This window comes from Rhodamnia argentea, chromosome 4 (genome assembly GCF_020921035.1).
Source record: "Rhodamnia argentea isolate NSW1041297 chromosome 4, ASM2092103v1, whole genome shotgun sequence".
Classification (NCBI taxonomy): Eukaryota; Viridiplantae; Streptophyta; class Magnoliopsida; order Myrtales; family Myrtaceae; genus Rhodamnia; species Rhodamnia argentea.
The window spans coordinates 11337908-11361197 of NC_063153.1; the positions used below are offsets into that span (position 1 = coordinate 11337908).

General features: G+C 40.9%; 3 protein-coding genes and 1 pseudogene across 3 annotated transcripts; 1 reads left to right on the plus strand and 3 right to left on the minus strand.

Annotated features, from left to right (window-relative positions):
• Window positions 1-69: 69 nt before the first annotated feature.
• LOC115727983 (17.1 kDa class II heat shock protein-like) lies at window positions 70-21058 on the minus strand. The gene is made up of 3 exons (XM_048277362.1): window positions 21053-21058; window positions 15291-15294; window positions 70-671 (listed from the first exon to the last, which is right to left on the minus strand). The coding sequence occupies exon 3, from the start codon at window positions 621-623 to the stop codon at window positions 153-155; it is 471 nt and encodes a 156-aa protein (XP_048133319.1). The 5' UTR covers window positions 624-671; window positions 15291-15294; window positions 21053-21058; the 3' UTR covers window positions 70-152.
• On the plus strand, window positions 2793-4703 carry LOC115727981 (UPF0481 protein At3g47200-like). Its single transcript, XM_030658305.2, has 2 exons — window positions 2793-2997; window positions 3404-4703. Exon 2 carries the CDS (start codon window positions 3411-3413, stop codon window positions 4701-4703), a length of 1293 nt encoding a protein of 430 aa, XP_030514165.1. The 5' UTR covers window positions 2793-2997; window positions 3404-3410.
• On the minus strand, window positions 5004-7798 carry LOC115727982 (ankyrin repeat-containing protein BDA1-like). The gene is made up of 2 exons (XM_030658307.2): window positions 6995-7798; window positions 5004-5958 (listed from the first exon to the last, which is right to left on the minus strand). Exons 1-2 carry the CDS (start codon window positions 7556-7558, stop codon window positions 5131-5133), a joined length of 1392 nt encoding a protein of 463 aa, XP_030514167.1. The 5' UTR covers window positions 7559-7798; the 3' UTR covers window positions 5004-5130.
• On the minus strand, window positions 10670-11974 carry LOC125314812 (annotated as a pseudogene).
• Window positions 21059-23290: the final 2232 nt, after the last annotated feature.

A 23290-nucleotide genomic window follows, 5' to 3' on the forward strand; every position in this document is an offset into this window, starting at 1 on the left:
AAATTACCAGATCCACTCACTAGTTTCCATGTCTCCGAAACCGAAACTTAAAAACATAACACACCCTTAAGCAAACTAGGCCATCATTATTCTTCATTGTCCATAAGACTCGCTCACCGGAGCCACTGTAGCTTAGTTCCATGAGCCCCACTTCAGGCGATCTTGACCTCGATCGTCTTCGGCTTCTTCGGCTCTGGCGGGGGCAGCTTCTCCACCGTGACAGTCAGCACCCCGTCGCGGCACAGCGCGGAGACTGCCTCCGTGTTGGCGTTCTCAGGCAGCACGAACTTCCTCATGAACTTGCCGACCCGCCGCTCCATCCGCAGGTACTTGGCCCCCTCCTTCTCTTCCTCGCGCTTCCTCTCGCCGCTGATCACCAGCACGTTCTCCTCCTCGACCTGGACCTTGATGTCCCCGGACTTGAGCCCCGGCATGTCGATGACGAAGGCGTAGGAGCCCGGGTACTCCTTGACGTCCGCGGGGGTGGACGCCATGGCCCGGGCGTCGCGGACGTAGGTGCGGGTGGGGGCGTTGAAGGACTTCTCGGCCTCGTCGGGGACGTCCATCAGCTGGTGGAGGGTGGTGAAGAGCGGGGACTCGAAGCCGGCCAGCCTGAAATCCATCGTCGTCGTCCTGCTGCTGCTACTCGATTGGTGAAATTGGGGAAGGAACTTAGGATCTTGGGTGGTAGATCGATTCAGAGTCGAGTGCTTTGATCGGACTTCGAGCGAAGAGGAGGAGTATTTATAGGTTGGTGTTCTGGGAAAGTTCCAGAAGATTTGAGGGAAAAAGCCGCGGAGGAGGTTCGCGACGGTTCGAGGTCACTGGGATGCTTCTAGAAAGAAGCCTAGAAACTAGAACATTCCTTTTTCTGGCCGTTAGAAACTGGAAAGTTCCCATTAGAAAATTAGTAATCACACCCGTCCGATGTTACAAATATTCACCATATGTAGCGTTTTCTTAGCGATTTTATCTCGATGATGACGTAATTGAGTTGAGTTTACTCGATAGCTGTCTCGAGTATATTGAAAATGATATCTTGGACCGTCAAAATATTATCCCCACGTGGCACGCCGATGTGTTTCGTACAAATCACATTAGTGATTTTCGACGGTAATTGGCTAAAATGACTATATTGAAATTTTGCGCAAATAATATGATTGCATTGAATGAACATAAATGTTTAGGACAAAGCTGACGTCCTTACTATAGATTCAAAATTGATCAAACAATTATCATGCTGATCATCCACATATGTTTGTGGGTAATCCTATCGAAATAGTTCGCCCAATTTCATCTTCATTGACACATCTCTCAAAATTAGTGGTGCACGACGTCCGTGGGGCAAAAAGTTCTAAACTTATTGCATTTTTGCTAATTTAATTATAAACCTTTTAATTTTGCTAATTGAATCCCAAATATTTTCATGTTATACCAATTGAGCCCATCCGACTAGCTTTTCATTAATAACTTTCAATAATATTTGAATACTTTTTTTTGATTTTTTTTTTTATAACTGTGGCCGCCTAACCGTTTTCAGCCATAGATGAGGTGTCAGCAACCCTCGCTTGGTCCGGGCAAGGGGCTTCGCACCCTCGCCTACCACAGACGAGTACATCGGGGCCCACACCCAGATCCAAGCGAACTCCTCCTTCCAGATTGATTAGGATGGTTCTTTCCATCTTACTTTGCTGTTGTTTAACGCGTGTGGTGCAATTTCTCAAATTTTCTCCTTCTAAGGCTCCATCGACAAATCTCATATGGTGTTCATACACGTACTTTGCGCATGGATTGCACGTCCGTTTCACGTATGCTGCACATGCGTCGCACAGGATAAAAGATATTGAATTTAGGGCCTTCCTAAGCTAAAGGCACCGTTAACGAATAACGGTGCCGTTTCACCACAACGTGCTATTATGATATAACAGGCAACCGGAGATTATTCCTCAGTCAGAAAGTTCTCAAACATGGACAACATTGCAACTTGCTCTCGTGGTCCACCGCCATCACAGTGGACAAGGACCCGAGGAAGAGCCCATGCCAACGAGGACGACAACTCTGTCTCTGTCTCTGTCTCTCTCTCTCTATTCAATGTGTGCTTCATCGCCGCTGCAATTGACGAGGACTTGAGGATGAGGATGAGCCCGACTCTTCACTATATTCGCTCGCTTTTTGATTTAGGATAACCTCTCTCTTTCTCACTTGAGTTTGTATCGAGTGGGATTCTAACTTCCCAAACCGAACAATGGTGCAGTTTCCTGGGAAAATACAGGGTCAAGACCGCACCGTTACTCCCCGACGGAGTAATGGTGCAGCCGGCTAAGGTTTTTTCACTGAATTTATTGGTCACTTTATGTAATTAAATGAGTATTAATCTATATAAACGGAATTTCTTTTATGAAATTTTCGTCTACACATACGCATCATACTCAAATCGTAATTAAATGAGTATTTAGAAGTTCTCTTAATTGTTCGAGATATCAATTTAAAAAAAAAATCAAATAAAGCCAGATAAGTGCCTATGTGGCAAAAAAGTTATTTTACTTGTAAAATAAGATTGAAAGTGTCCTCTTTTAAGTTTAAAGTACGTCAAGAATACGAAATTCGGAAAAGAAACCCCCATATCATCGCATCACGAGCTCGTAAGAGCTCATGTTGAATTTTTTTAGTCACTCAAATTGAGAAAGGTGTTCGATCGCATTTTTTTCGGGCGATTTTTTTGAGGTTTGGTCGATTTTTGTCCCCAATTTTCAGAATTTAAACATGGCTACAATCAAAGGAAAAGGACATTCTAGTTCCTCTGCCGACTTCTCTTTATCCAGATTCCTAGGAGCAGCCTGAAGCATAATTCTCTTCACACTCAATCCATCAGTCTTCTTTTTCCTAGCCAAGTATCATGGTACAGACGAAGTTTGCTATTGGGTAATCTCCGGTCATGGGATGAGGATCATGGAACGCACGGCACGCTTCGATTTTTGATCCCTGAACTGAAGACGGGTATGTTTCTTCTCTCCCAACTTTTGTTCTTTGCTCTGCCTGCCCGCAAAAGTGCAGAGTCTTCTGGGAGGAACTTAGGATAGCTTGGTATCGAGAGAGAATTCGGGATGTTGTTGATTTCTTGGCGATGATGCCGTAGATGTGGATCGTATCGCCCGAACCATGTAAGCCTCGGAAGTCTGAATTCTGGTTCTTCCATCGATTTTGCCCACAGGAGGCAGGGGAGGCTGAGTACATTTTACCTTCGCCCCATGAAATGTGTCACAGTAATCAGCTTGGCATGTGAAATTGGTGGTTCGATGAGTTCTCGTTTGGCCTTGCTGATTTCCTTCTGTTAAAAGAAGCAAAGCAAAGGCATTCCTACTCTTTTGATCTGATACATTGACTGATTGTGTTGGTGAAGCAGGGAGCGTATGGAGGGATTAAGGAAGGAGGATCTGTTCGACTTCAAGAACCCGCTAGTTCCGCCGGAGAATCCGATCGGGGATGAGTTCGTGTCCATCCATTGTGTGTCGGATTGTAGCATCTACAGAGTCCCAAGGTCGATGCGCGAAGGGTATGAAAAGGCATTCAGCCCTCGATTCGTTTCGCTCGGGCCATTTCACCATCGCATCAAGGATCTGCAAGCGTTGGGGCACAAGGAAAGTTACTTCACCGACTTTGTGCGAGTGAGCAAGCTAAGCGCGCAAGGTCTGTTCGAGTTCGTCAAGGGAAGGGAAGAAGCCATCCGCGAGTGCTATGCGGAGAAAATTGAGCTAGAAAGCAACGATCTCGCGAGATGTATTCTAGTGGACTCTGTTTTCATCATCGAGATCTTATTGAAGAATAGAGATCGCAGCTTAGTAGGCAAGAACGATCGGATATTCAAAAAGCCGTGGCTGATTCATGACATCAAGTTCGACATATTGAAGGTGGAAAACCAGATCCCTTTTGCCATCATTGAGGACCTCTTAGCATTGCATCAATCAACCAGAAACTCTGACGATGAAAGGCTCTCTCTCGGTGTTCTCACACATGAATTCTTCAAGTTGCATTTAGGAGGCATAACAGAGATAGGAGATGACTTTTCCAAGGTCTCGTCCATGAACTCAAGCCACTTTGTGTCTGCGCTCAGAAACTATAACTTGCCATCAGTGACACCGTCGCGACCTAAGAAAGTTATCAAGAGTCTAGCCACTCCTAGCGTGATGGAGCTGAGCCAAGCTGGGGTCAAGTTCCAGGTCGGCTCGGGGAAGAGTTTATTTGACGTGCGATTCTCCAACGGAACGCTTGAGATCCCAAAACTGAACATATACTTCGGAGCAGATGTACTGTTGAGAAATCTTATCGGCTTTGAGAGATGCAACTGCCTGGAGAACTACATTAATGACTACATCATCTTCATTGGTCTTCTTGTTCACTGTCCCGAGGACGTGGAGATGCTAGTGGAGGAAGGAATCATCCGCATCAGTACATGGGACAGCAAAGAAGTTTTCGCGCTCATCAAGAGCCTCGTGAAAGGAGCGAGGTTCATTCCAGATGATTTCTACTTCTCTGGTCTCTGCACCGAGCTGAATGAGTACTACAGAATCCCTTGGCACAGGTGGAAGGCGATGCTGAAGCGCGACTACTTCAACAGTCCATGGTCCATCATATCGGTTGTTGCAGCCGTCGTTCTTCTCCTGCTCACTTTGGTACAGACAGTGTTCTCTGTTATTTCTAAATAGGTCCGCTTCAACTGGAAAGTTTCAAAGCACCTGTACGCTCTATTTTTGCTAGTCCAGTGTCGTCAACTTACTTCTTGAAAGTAGATGAACACAAACATCAATAATGTAAAAAAGACGAGTCTCTAATTATCTCAGAAAGCTTTCAGTTATAGTATTTCAATGTAGAATGACGAGCTTTTCTGCATCGCGATGTTTCTTCTCTCCATCAAGTCACGCGCAAAATACTCCGTACTTTCCACAGCTAGCAATTCAGATTAGCCACACAACTCAAAATTTCAAAAGGAGTAAAGTAAGACGAGCTGCGAAGTCTCAGAATATACTCATGCAAAAACTCACCTGTTACAGCATTGACAGAATATCGTATGTAATGATGACAGACAAAGGACTTTCATACATCAAATTCTAATTAGCCACCTTCATCAAGAATTCAGAGTTCGTTGTCCTCGTTCTCTTCTACAACAGTTGAAGCTTCTCGCTCCTTTACTTTCAAGTGCCCAAACTTCCTCGAAAACCAGCGAACCATTCGAACGACGTTGCCTAAGAAGACGAGGCCCATCAAGCACAACCACAGAAACACAGAAACTCTAGTCACAGTGTTAAAAACCCCTCTGTCATCTTCCGGTGTCATATGTATCCACGCGATGAAGTAGGTAAAAGTGAGTGCAGTGATAGCGATCCACATGGTAACCATCTGGGTCCACATCCACCTCCTCCTTTTCATTGGGAGTCCACTGACCACAAGCAGAATTATGCTCAGCGAAGAAAGAAATGCGAGTGTGTTGAAGATCATGAACTGCCCATATGCTTGTGGCAGAGAGGTAGCCATCACGGCCATTCCCACGTGGTGCGATTTCTCCTTGCCATTCTTTGCAGGGTCTGCTGTAAAGTCATCCTGCCAGAAGCCGCCAGGTGGTGATAGTGTGGCTTGGAATGCCACCGTCGCAATGAGTGAAGCCACCACTATCAGGGCACTTCTTTTTCTGCCCAGCCAATCTTTGTGCTTGTGCTTCATAACCGGTGGTTTAGTATCACTTTTCTGTTTGACGTAAGGCTGTGCTATTGGAATGGCTTCAATTGTGTCTCGACCCAAAGATGTTTGATATATTAATGAAGCTCCGGCTCTCTGCAGGAGCTGTTTGATCTCCATGTCTCTCAAGTCTCTTGGACCTTCTGATAAGACATCCAGTGCTGTGAATCCCTTTGCATTTTGAGCGTTCACTTCAATGCCGGTGCTGGAAAGCAAATACTTGATGAGCTGCAAAATTTTCAGCCATTCTTTTCAGAAAAAGGCAATCGCAACATATAATAATCAAAGCCACGAGTCTCTCTCACAATGCCAATTCAATCAATCGAACGGTTTGGACAAAGAAAACTGTAAGCAGAATCTGTAAGTTTATGCAAAGGATAATTTCCCCATTAGCTAATCCCAAATATGGACAGAACTTTCATATACTATTCATTTTCCAGTTCGTATGACTGCACAAACATCACAACTTTGATAATCACATTGGACGACCCACTTATCTATAAACAGCTTCATTTTGCGTTGACACCTCAATAGCTTCACTTGATAACATAGGGAAGTTATGTGCCTGGGTTACTTGCACTCAAGTATTCGCTCTTGCGTTCGAATTTGAGTTCAGTATCAACAGTTGTCATGTTACCATTTCAGGCAGTAGATTTAACTAATAGAATCATAGCTGATCAAGTGCATCAACACATGCTTAAGTCACCTCTAATCATATTTCTCAGTGCTCAGTACCATCTAAACTAAAGGGCCACCTAAAAGGCAACCAAGTCCTGAACTATCTTAAACAAAAAAGGAATCCCCTGCCCGAAGTGATCTATCAGATAATAATCCCAAATAAGGAGTTTTATTCCTTTCATGCCTTATATCGACGTTCCCATTCGAACAGCATATTGACTTCTCATGATACAATCAGGCTGATTAATGAATATCATATCGAAAATATATCAATTCGCACAAAGTTAGATCCCAATTGCGCTGCTTCCTCCTCAGAACAATGCATTTCGGTGTCCTGTTATCAGATCATGTCCAGATTTACTCTCTCTCACTCTCATTGCCTTTTCAGTCAACTCAACTCAGCTATGTTTGACCAAAAGGGAGCACATATGAACCTGCAAACAAGCAATTCCCACTTCCTAGTATCATCAGCTACGCTCCCAATTCAATTCCATCAGAATTGTGAAGACAAAGCACATCAAGTTAGATCAAGAACGCTAAGAATCACACACATAAAGCCAACAAGAAAAAAAACCTGCTTTCTCACCTCCAATTGCTTCCTGGCCACCGCAAGATGCAGAATCGTGTTCCCATCCTTATCCCTACAACCCACGAACTCATCGTTCCTCCCAACGCAGCCCACCACCACCTTCAACGCCTCCACTCTGTTACTCTTCACGCACAGGTGAAACGCGCTCTCCCCCTGACTCGTCACCACCCGGGCCGCCTCGGGCTTGGCCCGGATCAAGTCGCCCAAGACCTCAGCCCTCCCTTTAATCGCGCCCAAATGCAGAGGCGTCCTCCCCTCGCGGTCCCACCGGAGGGACCCCTCCGGGTCGACAGCCAAGAGGGCCCTGACGATCTCGACGTGGCCCTTCGCGCACGCCACGTGGAGGGGCAGCGAGCCGCGCGAGTCGGTCTCTTTGGCGAGCTCCGGGTTGTGGGTGAGGAGCTGCTTGGTGAAGGACGTGTGACCCAAGAGACAAGACACGTGCAAGGGCGTGCCGTCGGGAGACGAAGTGGGCTTGTGGAGGATCTGGGGGTCTTGCAACAGCAGGTCCTGGAGGGCCGCGAGGTCGCCTCTCATGGCGACTTCGTGGAGCTTGTTCATGGCGCTTGATGTGATCGGTTTGTCTTGGTGCTTATCGACGTAGAGGAGGCTCACGAGCTGCACCAGATCGCGGGAGGAGGAAGAGAGGGGGAGAGAGGAGATCGATGGAGTTTCATCGTGAAGAAGGAGGAGGAGAAGGAGAGAACAAGAAAGTAAAAGGAAGCTGCCGAGGAAAATTCAGAGAGGACCAAGAAGGTCTGAAAAAAATGGCGTTGACTGCGGGTCCCCATTTCTTGGAGGGCCCACCTCAAGAACATTATTGCAAAGGGGACATAGTTTTTAGGATTATCTGGTGTGATTTGTTCGGGGAAAACAAGAATGATTGGCTCGGAAGGTTCTATAGGGAGGTAACAATTGTCAAATGAAATATCGTTGAGAGAAGACTTGCTGATTGGCCGGCAGCATTCAAGATTGCATTTTTCATCGTTCTTTTATAAATGGCAACCCAAGTCAGGCCTCCCATCTTGGACCAGAGTACAGAATGACCAGCACTGGTCAAATCTATTAAAGAAATCATGTTGTTGAACAAGATGAATGTGGCCCCAACCTGCTTGTGAATTTTTCCATTATGGTATTGTGAAATTGTGGAAAACCAGTCAATTTTCTAATTGTACATCAATGAAACACAAATGTCAAGCGTGACATTGAAGCACCAAAAAGGCAAAAAGGAAAAGAAAAAAACCCAAAAGGAAAAAGGAAAAGAAAGGAAAGAAGGAACATTTGCTTTCACCTAAGGATAATAAGGAAACATTGCTTGAAGCAACCTTCTTGTTTGGTCCCCATGCTGAGCAGAATCATCAGATCACTACTGTCTTTGAAACATACTCTCTCTCTCTCTCACACACACACACACACACACATACATAAGGATCACCAACGGCAAGAAAAAGGGAAAAGATGGGTATTCTGGCAGAGTTATAGGCCCTGTTTGGTTCAAGATTTGACCAAAGGACTTTGAGAAAATACAAATACCTTTGGGCTAAAGACCTTTTTCAAAATGCAAGTAGTGTTTGGTAAAATGTATTTTAAAAACACATTTGGAAAGTAACTTTGACGTAAATGTTGTTTCGTAAAAAATAAACTTTGTAAAATATTTTTTCTTTTTGAAAAAAAGGCGGCGGCGATGACCGGAGGCAGCGACCGGCAGCCGGGAGCGGCGACGACCGGAGGCGGCGATCGGCGGCGGCCGGCGGCTAATGGGCAATGGCGGTGGCGGCAAATGAAGGTGACAAAATTAAAATAATAAAAAAAATTAATTGCGTTTCGCAAAAGTCCTTTAGCCCAAAGTACCTTTAGAGGTATTTTGAGTTAAAGGACTTTGGAGAGCATTTGAGATGCAATTGCATCTCCCCAAAGTGAGCCAAAAAATGAACCAAACAACATTTGCATTTGGCTAAGGGACTTTGGAGCCCTAATGCTCATTTGAAATGCTGAACCAAACAAGCCATAATATCAAGATATTTGCAAATAAAGCAACCTAAAATGTACATGTCAATGAACAACATTTTTCACCTTACTGAAGCAACCACAGTTAAAAAAAAAAAAGGTCCAGATCATTGTTTTGGCCCTCGCCGATTCTTTTCTAAAACCAAGGTTTGTTTTTAACAATCTATTTATACGCTTGCTACAAGTAGCACGTCATACTCTTTTTTGAGAACATGATCATTTGACCTGCAAAATCCAACCCCATATTAGGATCCGCAATTGCAAGTTTAGGCACAAGCCACTGAAACATCCAATATTAGGACCATGAAACTTGCCTGCATCGATTTTGTATGTCATTATACTTTCTTTTAGGCGACACCCAGTAATTGTTCTCCATGGCAGAGCAGACTTTCCATCTGCAGATGAATTCAAGGATTATACAGTAGCTGCTGCTATCAAATTGATCTAGCTAGGCCCGTGCAAATGTGAATTGTTAATCTGCAAAACTTTTGAGAAGTGCTAGAGGAATTGTCAATTCTGTGGTATACATGTGATCCAAGTTCTAAATCTTTTGTCGGCACAAAGGTTCAATCAGATGAATCTTAAATTGAGGATAAGCTTTCCCTCACAGGAAGGCATACATCATGTGTGTACAAAGTCAAACAGAACAGGTCTCATTGGTCAGCATCTAGAGCATCTCATTGTGTTGGTTCTACTCCATGATTTAAGTTTAATTTCAGACCTCCAAGACAATTGAACAACCAAGTTTGGGTTGCAATTTCTGGTGGTGAGTTTCCTTTGAGACTAGAGGACAACTATGTATTTGATGTGAAGTTTTGCATTAGCCATATTGTTAATCATGCATATATCTCTTTGTCCAAGGGATTAGCCTGAAAACCAGCAATTCCGGATTTACTTTGAATCTGCATAACCTTTTAAAATCTCATGATGGGAAGTGCTCTCTGATCTTTTGAAGGTGAATGAGTTATCTCGTAATGGAGACAGCTTCCAATCAGTTCCAGGTCTAAGCGACAATATTGTCTGAACAAAGCTAAACTTTGCTGATATTGCACAGAGATTAACAACTCATTCCAATACAGTAATGATGAAACCCTGACAATTACCAGGGCATCATATTACGTTGCATAGTACAAAGAAAGTATGACGCAGCACTTAATGTACATATATCATTGCTTCAAACAACATCAATATGCTTTGGCAAATTGTATAACAACTGAGCTCCTAAATTTTGCGGTCCCAACTTTGTTCATATTTGCTTATTCTCTTAAACACTAGGGCAACCATATATGCATTGATCTGGTGGAGCATCCTCATCAGATGCTGTCTTGGTGCTTGATCATTGAGGCAGAAGATCTCCATGCGACTAATTTCCTCACGCTGCAAATCGTCTCCAGTATCAGGCATTTGGTATGTCCACGAGAAGCAGAGCTATCAAGCCAATCAACACATAGATTCCAAGTGCTATTATCTCGTAGGTCTGAATTCCTCCCTGAAGGGGCGCGCAGGCTGCTATTGAGAGAAGATAGGTGAGAGCTATGGATGTTATAGCGATCCATATGATTGCCATCAGAATCCACATGAAAAGCCTCCTCCTGCCCCTCATGGGTAACAGGATGATGCCGAGGGATGCAAGAAAGCCTATTGTGTTAACCGCCAAAAAAAATCACCCCATATGATTGGAGAATTATCGGCCATGATGGGAGATCCTGCAGTGTGTAGAGTTCTCAAACTTTCACTTTTGGTAGTGTCTTGCCAAAAACCACCTGGAGGGTTGACACCGACTTGGAATGCTATTGTCACGGTTGAAGATGCTACAACCATCAGCGAGTTGTTTTCCCTTTCAAGCCAATCCTACTGCTTATTGAGATTCTTCTTTGAACCTTTTCGCTGCGCGGGGAGTGAGATACTACTCTGATCATTTGCATTTGGTGGTAAGGCCATCATTGTCACAGGTTCGATTTTATTCCTAGAGAGAGCTTTGACATTTGCATTGGTTGCTCTGGCTTCACACAAGTTGTTTATGTTGTCCATGTGTCTTCCAGATCTTTCACTCTGTGCTAAAAGTGCATAAGCTGTCACACCATTCTGGTTCGGAGAGTTCGCCTCTACTGTCGTACAAGACATCAAGAAATTTACCGTCTGCACAGATCAATGATTGGATGTGTCAAGGGACTATATGAGATCAAATCAAGATTAAACCGATTGGCTCATGGAGATTCAAAAGTGAACACACTTATAGGTGCTTTATATTATAAGACGGGACTTGTGCATGTTCACTTACCTCAGTTTGCTTATCTGCGGCAGGTAGGTGCAGTATAGTGTTGCCGTTGTCGTTCTTTGAATTAATGAATTCATGATCGCCAACAGTCTCCACCAAAAGCTTCAGAGCTTCCAAATTATTATGCTTCAAGCATAAATGCAGTATAGTTGCCGCGCTCCAGCTTATGACGTACTGCATTGGGACTCTCTTGAACCAGTTGCTTCAGAACAGCGACTCGGCCTTTAACCGCCGAAACGTGAAGAGGGTTCCTACCATACTTGTCACGAGCATAGCACATACCCGCATTCACGCTCAACAGTTTCTTCACTATTCCAAGATAAACTTTAGCAGTCGCGAGGTGCAGGGGTGACAATTTCTGAGAATCCATCTCCCCTGCAAGCTCAGGTTTTTCGATCCAGGATCGCATCAACGAATTTCTCATGTCCAAGCATTGCTGCTACGTGTAATGGAGTCTCTTTGAGGGACAACACCGTACATCTATCAAGAATCAGTGGATCTTCGTTGAGCAAATCAAGCAAAGAAACCACATCTCCTTCGGCTGCTGCTTTGTAAAATCTTTAATCTGAAGGATATTAAAGCTTCCCGAAAGAAAGAAAGAAAGGAGAACTTGCAGCTATTGGACCTTCAACAGTACGTGATTATTCACAACGGCTATGTCTTCTCTACATCTTACCTTGAGTGGACCTCATCCTCTCCTGCCCTCCGACATCTCACTCAACACTAGATCGAGCACAACTAATTTCTTCAGATAAAAGTTGGCCGCTGCAAAATCTAAGGGACAACCCTTCCACTCAAGTCATCTTAGTGAAGGAAGCAAGCTCTGAAAATCTCTGGTGAGATGTGCATCCTTCACTTGAACGAACCTCAAGTTGGTTAGTTCTTTAAATTGTTTGGCCGTGTAGCTTCTTCTTTCCGTGCCAAATTGGCAAAGACGAAGGGCCTCAAACTAATTAGTGCACTGTAATTAGGAAACGTTATGGACCGTAAGTTTTGAATGATGAGATAATACTAACTTCATATTAAAAAAAAATGGATTGATTGCGTCATTTCCGTGTTACAATATAAGGCTTCTTTTTATGCACACGCAACGTCAGATTTATGTTTCAAAATTGACGCCTCGAAAACAGGAATCAAATTCAAAGAATAAAAAAAAAAGGACTAATTGAGTTTCTCTCTCTCTCTCTCTCTCTGGCCATGAGGAAACTCAAGCACACTCGACACAAAGCCCACTTCGTTTCATCTCAGAAACACAAGAGACAGAGCTGTTGGTCTTGGCAAGTCAGGACGCAATTCAAGAGCCAAGAGGGGAACCAGAAGCCACGGTACAAGCGGAGTGAGTTGGTGACCGAGTCTTCTTCTGAAGGGAGAGAGGAGAGAAAGTCCATGAATGCTTGCGGCATGTCGTGGTCTCGCAAGTACCTTAAATGGGGTGGAGCAGGAGGTTGAGAGGCTTGAATCGTGTTGGTGGTGAAAGAGGAGGTGCAGAATTGAGAGTGAAGAGTTAGTTTGATGTTTAGTTGAAGAATGACCTTAAAGAGAGGCCTTCTTGCATGAGACGTATCCTTGCTGGGACAAGGTCTGAAACTTAAAACAAAAACTTATATTAAGATGGCGTTGATTGTTAGGTGTCTCATATAATTTGTACGCTAAGTGTTGTCTAATTACATCTTACCTTAGATTTGAATCAAAACTTTTAATACTCCTAGCATCATTAATGCTTTCGTATAATTCGCTAACTGCTAAACAAGCTCGCTCGCGAAATTTAAATACGCTTGATGACCTTCTATGGAAAAATACGTAAAAGTCATTGTTTTGTTAGTAACTCACCGACGAATTTGCAAAGTATTGTTTAACAGATTGCTTATATTCATTCTTAATGACTGATAACGGCTTACATCTCGCTAGCAAAAAACATGGTACTAGTCATGATGCTATCAGTTGATAAGTGCAGGTAGATGCTCATCAAACATTGAAATAGAATTAAAAAATAGTTCAAATGAAGAATGTCGTGAATTCAAAGCATTCATATAAGCTTCGTCTTTAGCAAGAAAATGAACTTTTCTGTGTAAGAGATCTATTCCATACATGAAGTAGACTAGAAAAATTTGATGCAAATCACTTAGCAAACATATTATTAAAAAGAACACGCCATGCAAATCACTTAGCAAACATATTATTAAAAAGCAAAGACCATCTTTTGTTTTGGGTCAGAAAATACCATTTAAATTGTTGGAAGCACAGCATATGTTCGGTATCTTCACCCTAAGAGATCGCCAAGAGGGAGTCCAAGTTTTGAGTAAAGGTGGGTCCAATTAGATATGTTGACGGGCTCGGATTTGAACTCCCTCTTAGCGATCTCCCAGGGCAAAGGTATCAGATTTCTATTACGTGCTCCTAACAAATAGTATCGGAGCTGATGGTAGATTGATGGGCCCGCAATTTGTTCTTGTTGGGGTCCATGGGATTTACGATGGTCCGCCCATGTATGCAACCACACCCCACATTAACTGTTGAAAAGGCATCATTGAAACGACGTCTTTACGTTGATATATATGCCCTCTCTCTGCCAGTTTTATTATATAAAAACAAGAAAGAACAGAGACGAATATATATCTCTCCCTTCTCGTCTCCGGAACGTCAAAGGGGACGGATTCTCTTGCTGCATTGTAGACACTTAATTTGTGAAAAATGAGGTACGTCCGTTTTGTGATGTATTTCTCCGATCGGTGATTCAAGATGATCTAGGGCTTGTTAATTCCGTGTAATCCGCTATGTATGTTTATGGGATCGTTCCCTTCATTGGTATCAGAGCCATGGTTTTTGTTTCCTAATCGTTGTGAATGTTCGTAATCGTTTTTAGCGTGAAAGAATCACATGTATGTAGTTTTTCGTCGGTACTATTCATAGCCCATTGATATAATGTTTACCATTTGTTTATGGTTGAATTATGGGTGCAATTTTTCGTGGGTTATGGAGACTTGCAAATTAGTGTTTTCTGGCCATGGAGTTCTTCGCCAATTCTGGTCAAATTTCAGCGAATCACAGCTTGGGTTCCGGCAACTAGGGTCGCACCGCCAAGGGGACTTAAAGCCCCAATGGTTGTCGGCATTTGGTTGTTCGCTAGAGACGAATTTTTTGCGAGGAATTTTGCGGATTAGGGTTCCGCGTCCGAGCGCTTTTCGCTCGATTCCGAAAAGAAATTTCTTCACTGTTTTCGTTGATTCTTGGATCTATGTGGTCATGCCGATGTGATATTTAAAACCCATTGTTAATTTTGGTTTATGGTGGATTGTCGGAGGAGAATCGGTGATGGAATGAGCGGCGGAGGAAGTCGTTGTTCATACGTGAAGGAAACCAGAAAATTCCTTCCTATTCGTGCGCAAGAAGGAGAAGATCACGTGCAAGTCATGCGCGGGTGGGGCACGTGATGACCCTTTCTTTAAAATAAAAAAAAAGACCTGTCAGAGGTGGGATTTGAACCCACGTCCTCTCTGCTTGAATATGGTGACATACACCACTTGGCTATCTTGACTTTCAAGGTCTGGATTGCTGAAATAATATTCAAGAAGGGACACATACGTGAAGGTGAAATAAAATTCTAGTTTTTGCCTCTTCCGCGCGGTGATTTGCAGTTCTGCCCCTGGACATGTGCATTACCTTTTGGCCCCTGATTTGCGCCAGAATTTGCAGTTCTGTCCCTAAAAATTTTCAAAATTTCATTTTGACCCCAAATTTTTTGGGAAATTACAATTTAGTCCCTGGATTTTTTGAAAATTACGATTCGGTCCTCGAATTTTTGAGAAATTATATGTTGACCTTGTTGACCAACTGTTGACTAGTCAAAGCAGAAACTTTGATCGGCTCGTGTGGATGCATATGAGCTCCGTTCGGGGCTTATGAGGTACCGTTGCGTTCATCTCGAAATTATCTTCAATTTGATATATTATTTGGACATATTTTCTGAATATAAACTTATTAAAATTCGTATGAAAATCCATGATGTACGTTTCTTTTTGGGGCGATTTTCATGTTTAAAAAATATAAAATGGCGGATGGCTTAGATATAGATAGCCATATTGTGTAGAGCATATTTTGTTGATAGCATGTATAATGTTTAAGGTACTTGCTATTTGTATCCTGTAATCTATATATGATTTGATGTTTAGATTATTTGTATATTAGTTCAAATCATGCTATGCCATGTTATGATTACATGATATAGGGATCATATACTTTATGATCTTTATCCGAGTGGGGAGTTCTATAAAGTTTTAGTAACTTTAGTGAACTCAATTTTACATAAATGATTATATTAATGGTAATTTCAATCTAGGATTCTTGGACGATGATTGGGAACATAGTGAACTTTCGAATCTGAGGCCTTATATGAAATTATTCATTAATATAATTGGTTAGTGTAAAATAGATGCATAAATGTTAGGCATTGATAGTTCGTGAATACATGTCTATAGAACTTTGTGTTTAGATACAATAGCTTTAGCTTCTTAGAAATCGTAGTTAAGCTTGACCAAAGAAAGAAATTGGACGGTGGAAATTATAAAAATTGGAATAGGATCGAGTATGTGCTAGAAGAGCAAGAAGCACTATAAGCTCTTAACCTAGTTATGGAAGAACCCGAAGATGCGAATATTGCACAAATTTCGGAAGGGAAAAAGAAGCATTTGCTACATGGAACAAGATGAACTCCATTGCACGCATTAAGTTGCTGGGCAACATGAAGAATGATTTTATGCGTGAGTTTAGGCATTTTTGAAAATGTCAAAGTCAAGTGGGAAGCATTAAAAACTAAGTTTGGTTAGACATTGGTCACCAACTTGAGACATATCACTCTAAGATTTGACACTTATATGATGCCTCATGGGCAGAATATGAAATCGCATTTTGTGGTGTGTGTCAAACATGATAAGTGAACTGTAAGATACATGCCATATTTTGAAGATTGATGAGTAGCAAGTGCAAGCAGTAATATGTTATTTACCTCATAGCTGTGTGCATATGAATATCCACTTAATCCACAATAAAAAGTAAAGACTTTTGATGATGCTATGCAGCATCTTTAACTAGAGTTGGTTTGCCTTATGACAGTTAAACTAGATATTGACATTTGCTATGCTGGTTCTAGCTCATATGGGGGTTTGTGCTCCAAGCGTAAGCATCAAGGTGGGTTTAAGAAGTGGAAAGGACAAATGAATATATCCTTTTGGATAGAAATCGAAGTTTAACCAATATTAGAAAGGAAAACGTCCTTTCAAGAAACACATGTCAATAGTGAAGTGCTTTAATTGTGGCAAGAAGGATTACTTTGCTCACAATTGTTATGAGCCAAAGAAGTTAGACATCCTTTCTGCACTTGAGAGTGTTACTTATGTCTACAGTTTAGTCATTGTAACTGAATCTCATCCTTTGTGGATTGTCGACGTGAGGACCACAGATCATGTAGTGAATGACAAAAATGCCTTAGTGGAATTTCAACGGGTTCCACTTGGAGCAAAGTGGATAAATGTGGGAAATAACTCATGAGTGGAAGTTAAAGGGATTAGTACCTGCCAATTGAATATGCGCGTTGGTCGCACCCTATTCCTACACGATGTATTAGATGCTCCAAAAACTCTACGGAATTTAATGTTCGTGTTAGTTTTGGTTAAACTTGATTTCAGTTTGAACTTTCATAACGATGGTGGTGACTTGTCGTTTGGAATAAGTTATTTTGATTCTGGATGGTTTCATTGTGCTGATTGTTAAATACAATAATGTGAATATAAGTTTTTCCCTCTTTTCATCTTTTGTGATGATATGAATATGTGGCATGTTAGGTTGGGTCTTTTTGGCCAATAGCAAATATTTACGTAAGCCAAATATGGCTTATTGGGCAATATTGAAAATGTCAATTTGCCTATTTGTGAGCATGCCTTGTGGGAAAAACAAAGAGGAAACCATTTGGAAAAGAAACAAGAACTGAGTTTCCTTTGCAGTTAATCCATTCGGACATATGTGGTTCAATGAATGTAAGAGGAGGACATGGAGTTGTTTAGGTCTATGATAGCATATGCTAATTTGCCTATCACCTTTTGAGGTGAAGCTTTATTGATTGCTGCCTAGATACTTAACCGTATGCCTTCTAAATCAGTTACTTCTACTCCATATGAGTTGTGGAAAGGTCGATAATAAGATTTGAGTTTTCTTAGACCTTGAGAATCTGCTGCCTATACTCATAAGTTCTCCTACATGTATGGAAAATTAGGCCCTAGAGGCAAAAAGAGTATCTTCATGAGATACTAAGAGCACTCAAAAGGGTACGTGGTATAGGTGAGCAAGAAAGTAAAGTGTAACTGAATATCAATCACGAGATGTCACATTCTTAGTGAATGCATTTTCAAATAAGGGCGAGCTAAATAATAATAATAATAAAAATAAAAATATTCTCTGTTTCAAATCTTGGATAGTGATAATGATTTTACTAGAGCATCTCATCCAAGTGGGAGCAATGTGAGAAGTGGGGAATTTGCTTCGAACTAGTCTCAATTGCAACCACTTGATGCAAAAATGTTGTCATTATCTAATCCGAGTTGGAGCATAATGGAGAATGATGTACTAAGTGTACAATCTCCAATTTGGCGAACAAGTCGCAAAAAGCTTTCTCCGTTGACTCGTCGATGTTTAGACATTGAAGTTAAAAGCTTTTACGGTCGCTCCACAAGAAGAGAATGAGCTAAAGAATGTAAATGAGGCTCCGACTTGCCCTAATAAGGAAAGGTGGATATAAGCAATGGAAAAAGAGATGGAGTCAATAGGATCAAATCAAGTTTAGAAACTGATTGATCTTCTGCATGGACACAAAGCCATTGGGAGCAAATGAGTTTTCAAAATAAAGCCTAAAACCGATGGCTCGATTGAGAGATATAAGGCTCGCCCTGTGGTGAAATGGTATAATTAATTCACCTCATTCTAGTAGTGATTAGTATAAATCTTGAATTACGTCAAATGGATGTGAAGATTGCTATTCTCAATGGAGAATTAGTAGAAGAAATTTATGTGAAACAACCTATTGGGTTTGTTACGGAAGGCCAAGAACAAAATGTATATCGACTTTTGAGATCGATATATGGCCTCAAGCGATCTTCGAGATAATGATATATACTTTTTTGTAATGCCATAGTGGTATATGGTTTTGTAATGACTAATGAGGATCATTGTGTATATATCAAAAGATCCAAAGATCAATGTGTGATCTTAATCAATGTGTGATCTTATAATTATATGTTGATGATATACTAATTGCTGAAAAACAATATGAAGTTTGTTAATACAGTCAAGAATTGGCTATGTTCCAATTTTGAAATAAAAGTTATGGGTGAATCTGCATACATTCTTGGAGTTAAGATTTCAAGATATTTTTCAAAGATATTATGATCTCTTTCACAAGAGACTTATATAGATAAAGTCCTTGAATAATTTCGTATGCAAGAGAGTAAATCCAAAGATACTTCTATTATAAGAGGTGAATGCCTAAGTTACAAAATGTGTCATAAGACTTCATAAATAAAAAAAAAAAAATGGAAAGTGTTCCATCTGCTAGTGCTGTGGAAAGCTTCATGTGCGCTATGAAGTGTACTAGACCTAATACTTGTTATGCAGTTGGAATGATAAGTGTACCAGTCCAATCTAGGTCAAGCACATTGGATTGCCATCAAGAGATTCTCGAGGTATCCGAAAAGTATTGCTGATTTTTTGTTGAGTTATCAAAGTATAGATCTGCGCTTTGAAGGCTACATTGATGTTGAATGAGGAAGAGGTTTAGATAAGAGGAAATCTATCTCTAGGATTGCATTCTTACTTAGCAATGGCGCCATATCATGGAGTAATAAGAAGCAAACGTGTATAGCCTTATCCACGATAAAAATTGATCCCGTGATGTTATCAGCAGTAGTATGAGAAAATATTTGACTTAAGAGATGTTTGGATCAATGAGGTGTTACTAAGGATGCTACAAGTCCAATTATTGGTTAATTGTGATAGTCAAGTAGCAAGAGCCTACACTAAGGATCCATTGCAAGATCAAATATATAGTCACGAAATATAATTTTGTGAAAGACATGATTGTACGAAAAGATGTGAACGTACGGTACACATCTACGCATAGATTAATAGCAGATCCTATGAAGAAGTCAATTCCTAGATGTTGACACCTAAATTTTGATTTTTAGTAAATCATTCATTTAAGTATAAAATGAGAATTATCATAGTTCTCACAAAAATTAAATTCTCATGCACTGCATATTTACTTTTTGTCGACCATGCATATCATTGCATTCAAGCTAGAGGTAAAGCAATTGAACTTAATTTGACAGAGGACTGAGCTAGGCTTGGTTTGGATTTTTCGGCAGTCAAGAAGGAGTGTGTGCCGAAAATTAACAAGGCTATTGGAATAATTTTGAGCTTAAATCAGCCCATTTATTGTTTAATTTGGGAAAATCCTTTTAATTAAAAATATCCATTAATTGAAAAAAAAAAGGCTTCATGGATGAATATTTTATCTCCGGATCAAATTGCGATTATCACAAGTTGAGGGACAATTTTGCAAATAATGAAAATGACACGTAAACCCTAGCTCACCATTATAAATACACACATAGGGTTTACATCGAGGGGGCAGACTTTACATGATCATACACGGCCATTAGAGAGAGAATACGTTCTCCATACGGGGCAGACTTGGGACGTCCATCGCTCAAGAGGATGCCTTGATCCCAAGAAGCTTTGTTGTAATTTTTCTCCTTTCCTTGCGGGAGACACACGGCCAGAATTGCGAGGCGGATCCGAGCGGTGGTATTTGGAGTCTTCGAGATCTGCACACACAAGAAAAGCCAAAGGGAAAAAGGGAAAGAAGACAAGTTCTTCACACTAGAGATGCACGTGTTACGTGACTTGGAGAAACGTCCACAATCTTTGCTTGAGCCACATTGAATCGACGACTTCATCAATTCTGAACGATATCTCGAGCCGGCGAATAATTTCTAGCGATACCAGCAATTTTCGCCATTCTCGGATTAGCTTCGGTGTATCTCATTCCTTTTGCGCGGTTTTTTGGATTTACTTTTCATCGTTTGTTTTTATTTTTGTTGTGTTGCAGGGACCGAGTCCTACGCCACATACAATAGAGCCACTATTTTCTGTAATTGATCAAAATCAATCCGCGTGGATTTGGCGGTGGTCAAAGAAAAGAAACAGAGAGATCCGAAGCTGTAACACAAGGAGACAAAAGACAAAAGGACAAAAAAGGGGAGCTTAACTTTCATCAGTTTCACAATATTTGCGCCTCCTCATTGTTCTTTTATTTTTATCTCTTTCCCAAGTTTTGCTCATAGATTCCACTGGCATTATTATTTGAAAAACAACCGTTGCTCCCATCATGCTATTCGATTGAATGAAGTCCAAGCGGTGGTCAACGAAGGACATCCACGAAGACTTATTCTCTCGGTTTCCATTCCTCCACCGAGCGAACTTGCATATGTATTTTTGGTCTACCATTACGCTACGACGGATTCGTCGCCTTGATCATCACCGTCGGCCCAAGCCAGTTTCGTCCACAAATTGGTACGGATTTGAATTAGGAAAGCTTATCCTTAGAGATTAGGTAACGATCTTGATTTGAAATATTCTGAGAATTGCTTGCTTAATTTGAATGTCGAGTGAATATTGGGTGAATATGGATTGATCCTCTAATATCTATGTGATAATTGCTTAACTTGAATTTTGAGCAAATCTTGTGGATATTATGCCTATCTCTAGAATATTTGACATCTTTTGTTGCTCTATTGAAAATTTCCGAATCCTAAGCATATCGGATAAGATCTCGTGTCTCGTTGGGAATTTTGAATATATCTTTAAAATTCAAGGAATTATCTAAAAAATTTTCAGATCTCGAGAGATAACTTTTCTTGAATTAAAAGATATCAATCTTTTGTGGATAAGAGCTTATCTCCTTGAAAATTCCGGAATCCCCTATGAATTTCCGAAAACTCAATAAATATTTGAACATTTTTAAACAAAATTGCCTATAATATATGCTTCCTTGTGCCCGACCCTTCGGAATATTAAATTGCAAGCCTTAACCATGATCTTATGGGGTGGGATGGCAATTTAGTATAAGATTTCGTATTCTGCCCTTTGGTGAGAAGGGATGTTGATATCTTATACCACTATCCGCATACTAGCTCGAATCCCCGAGAATGCAGCGAATAAAATCTCGCTCTAGCCCGGATCTTCGGGAATGAGAAGATTTATCGGAAAATCGGATTTAAAGGTATATTATGGGCATTTTTGTTTAATTTTGTTCAAATTCATCATTTTCAATTCAAAAATTCGAAAAAATAAAAAAATGGAAAATCCAAAAAAAAAAAAAAAAAAAGGAAATCAAAATCACAAATCATCAATCGGGAAAATGCATTTTCATGAAATTTGGTACCGAAAGGGTGTTAATTAAAAATTAACATAATCAAGTCCCCAAACCCTAAATCTACGGTTAGCAGAAAATAAAGTATTCTCCCATACTTTATTTAGGTATCTAATCTACCTACCCAAAAAGATTAGTGGCGGCTCCTATAAAAAAAAAAAAATCAAACTTAAGTTGCGAATTGGTAGGGCTTGGGAGAGTCCGTATTAGGTTAGTTAATTCATCTAATTAACCTAATAATCCATTAACCTAAATTAATTTTTAGGTCGCGACACTAGAGATGTTTTTTCCTTAGTCACGTGTTGACAAATGGATTAGTTCCATACATTAAAATCTCTAGAAAGTGCGTAGAAATGAGAGTACTAGATATTTATATTTTCCAAAGTTCACAACTAATGGTATATGTTATCATTATTGATGCCTATGAGTTTGTATGACATTTATGCATATTAATGCTTAGTGCATTGTTTGATAAGGTATGTCGGACATATGGAGATTAACCTACTCACACGGGTAATCGCCTCTATTTACTTTGTGATAAATAGAGATGAGACAATTTTAAGCTCATTATCTAGGTGATAATTGAGAGCTCGAGCTTAAAGTATAAATGTCGCCTTAACAGAGTGTCAAGATGAGGTCATAATATTTATTATGTCCGAAAGTGAAATAACCCACATATTTCACTTTATCCGTCTTTAATGCCGGATGTGAGTTCTGATAGATTCTTTTAAAGAGAGTAGATTTGTGAACTCAGGTTAGACATTGAGTATGTCCGAACTATCGTCCGTATGGTATTAAGAGAAAAGACATACGCTCCATGGGAAAGGAGAGAATACCGTAATACGTACTTCATATTACGTATGCATGAGCCGACCAAAAAGAGTTTGGCAACAGTTTTGATCTCAACTCTACAGCCGTGTGAGACTTTTGAGGATAAAAGTTCCTCAATTTAGTCCCCTCACGACTCTTACTTATTCTCAAGATTCCTTTTCGGTGTTCGCTATCTTAGGGTGTTACTAATGGTCATGAGATTGATTCGATCTAATGGGACATTTCTAGAAAAGCGAGTTGAATTGAGATTGAGAGATTTAAGGGAAGAGGAAGATCAATTTATTTTGATGTCACACTCAATCTTTGTATTCACATGTCGACCAATTATGATTATTTGAGTTTAGTCATGATTGTGAATACAATGTATTGTATTTAAGTACTCAAAGAGATCGAGAGAGATATGATGTAAATGTGACTGATTGATCTAGGGTGCTGCATACTGGATCTACTCTGAATTAATATGCCTATTTTGAGCTGCTATATACTCCCAATGGATGTATAGCAATGAGCTCTCATGATATGCTAGTCGCACGGATTATTTGTCAATATGAACTTTGCAGAAAAGAGAGAGAGTTATGTTTAACCCTCCGTGGGTGAGTGGGAGTAGTTGACCCTCTACGGGCACGTGGGATTTGTTTGCCCTTCGTGGGCGAGTGGGAGATGTTGGGGTCCATGGGATTTACGATGGGCCGCCCATGTA

Excerpts from the sequence above, each read along its gene's own strand:
- LOC115727981 (XM_030658305.2), top strand. The coding sequence starts at position 3,411 with ATGGAGGGATTAAGGAAGGAGGATCTGTTCGACTTCAAGAACCCGCTA.
- LOC115727983 (XM_048277362.1), bottom strand. The coding sequence starts at position 623 with ATGGATTTCAGGCTGGCCGGCTTCGAGTCCCCGCTCTTCACCACCCTC.
- LOC115727982 (XM_030658307.2), bottom strand. The coding sequence starts at position 7,558 with ATGAACAAGCTCCACGAAGTCGCCATGAGAGGCGACCTCGCGGCCCTC. Across the intron at positions 5,959-6,994 it reads TGGCCAGGAAGCAATTGGAG|CTCATCAAGTATTTGCTTTC; the intron begins GTGAGAAAGCAG and ends AAAATTTTGCAG.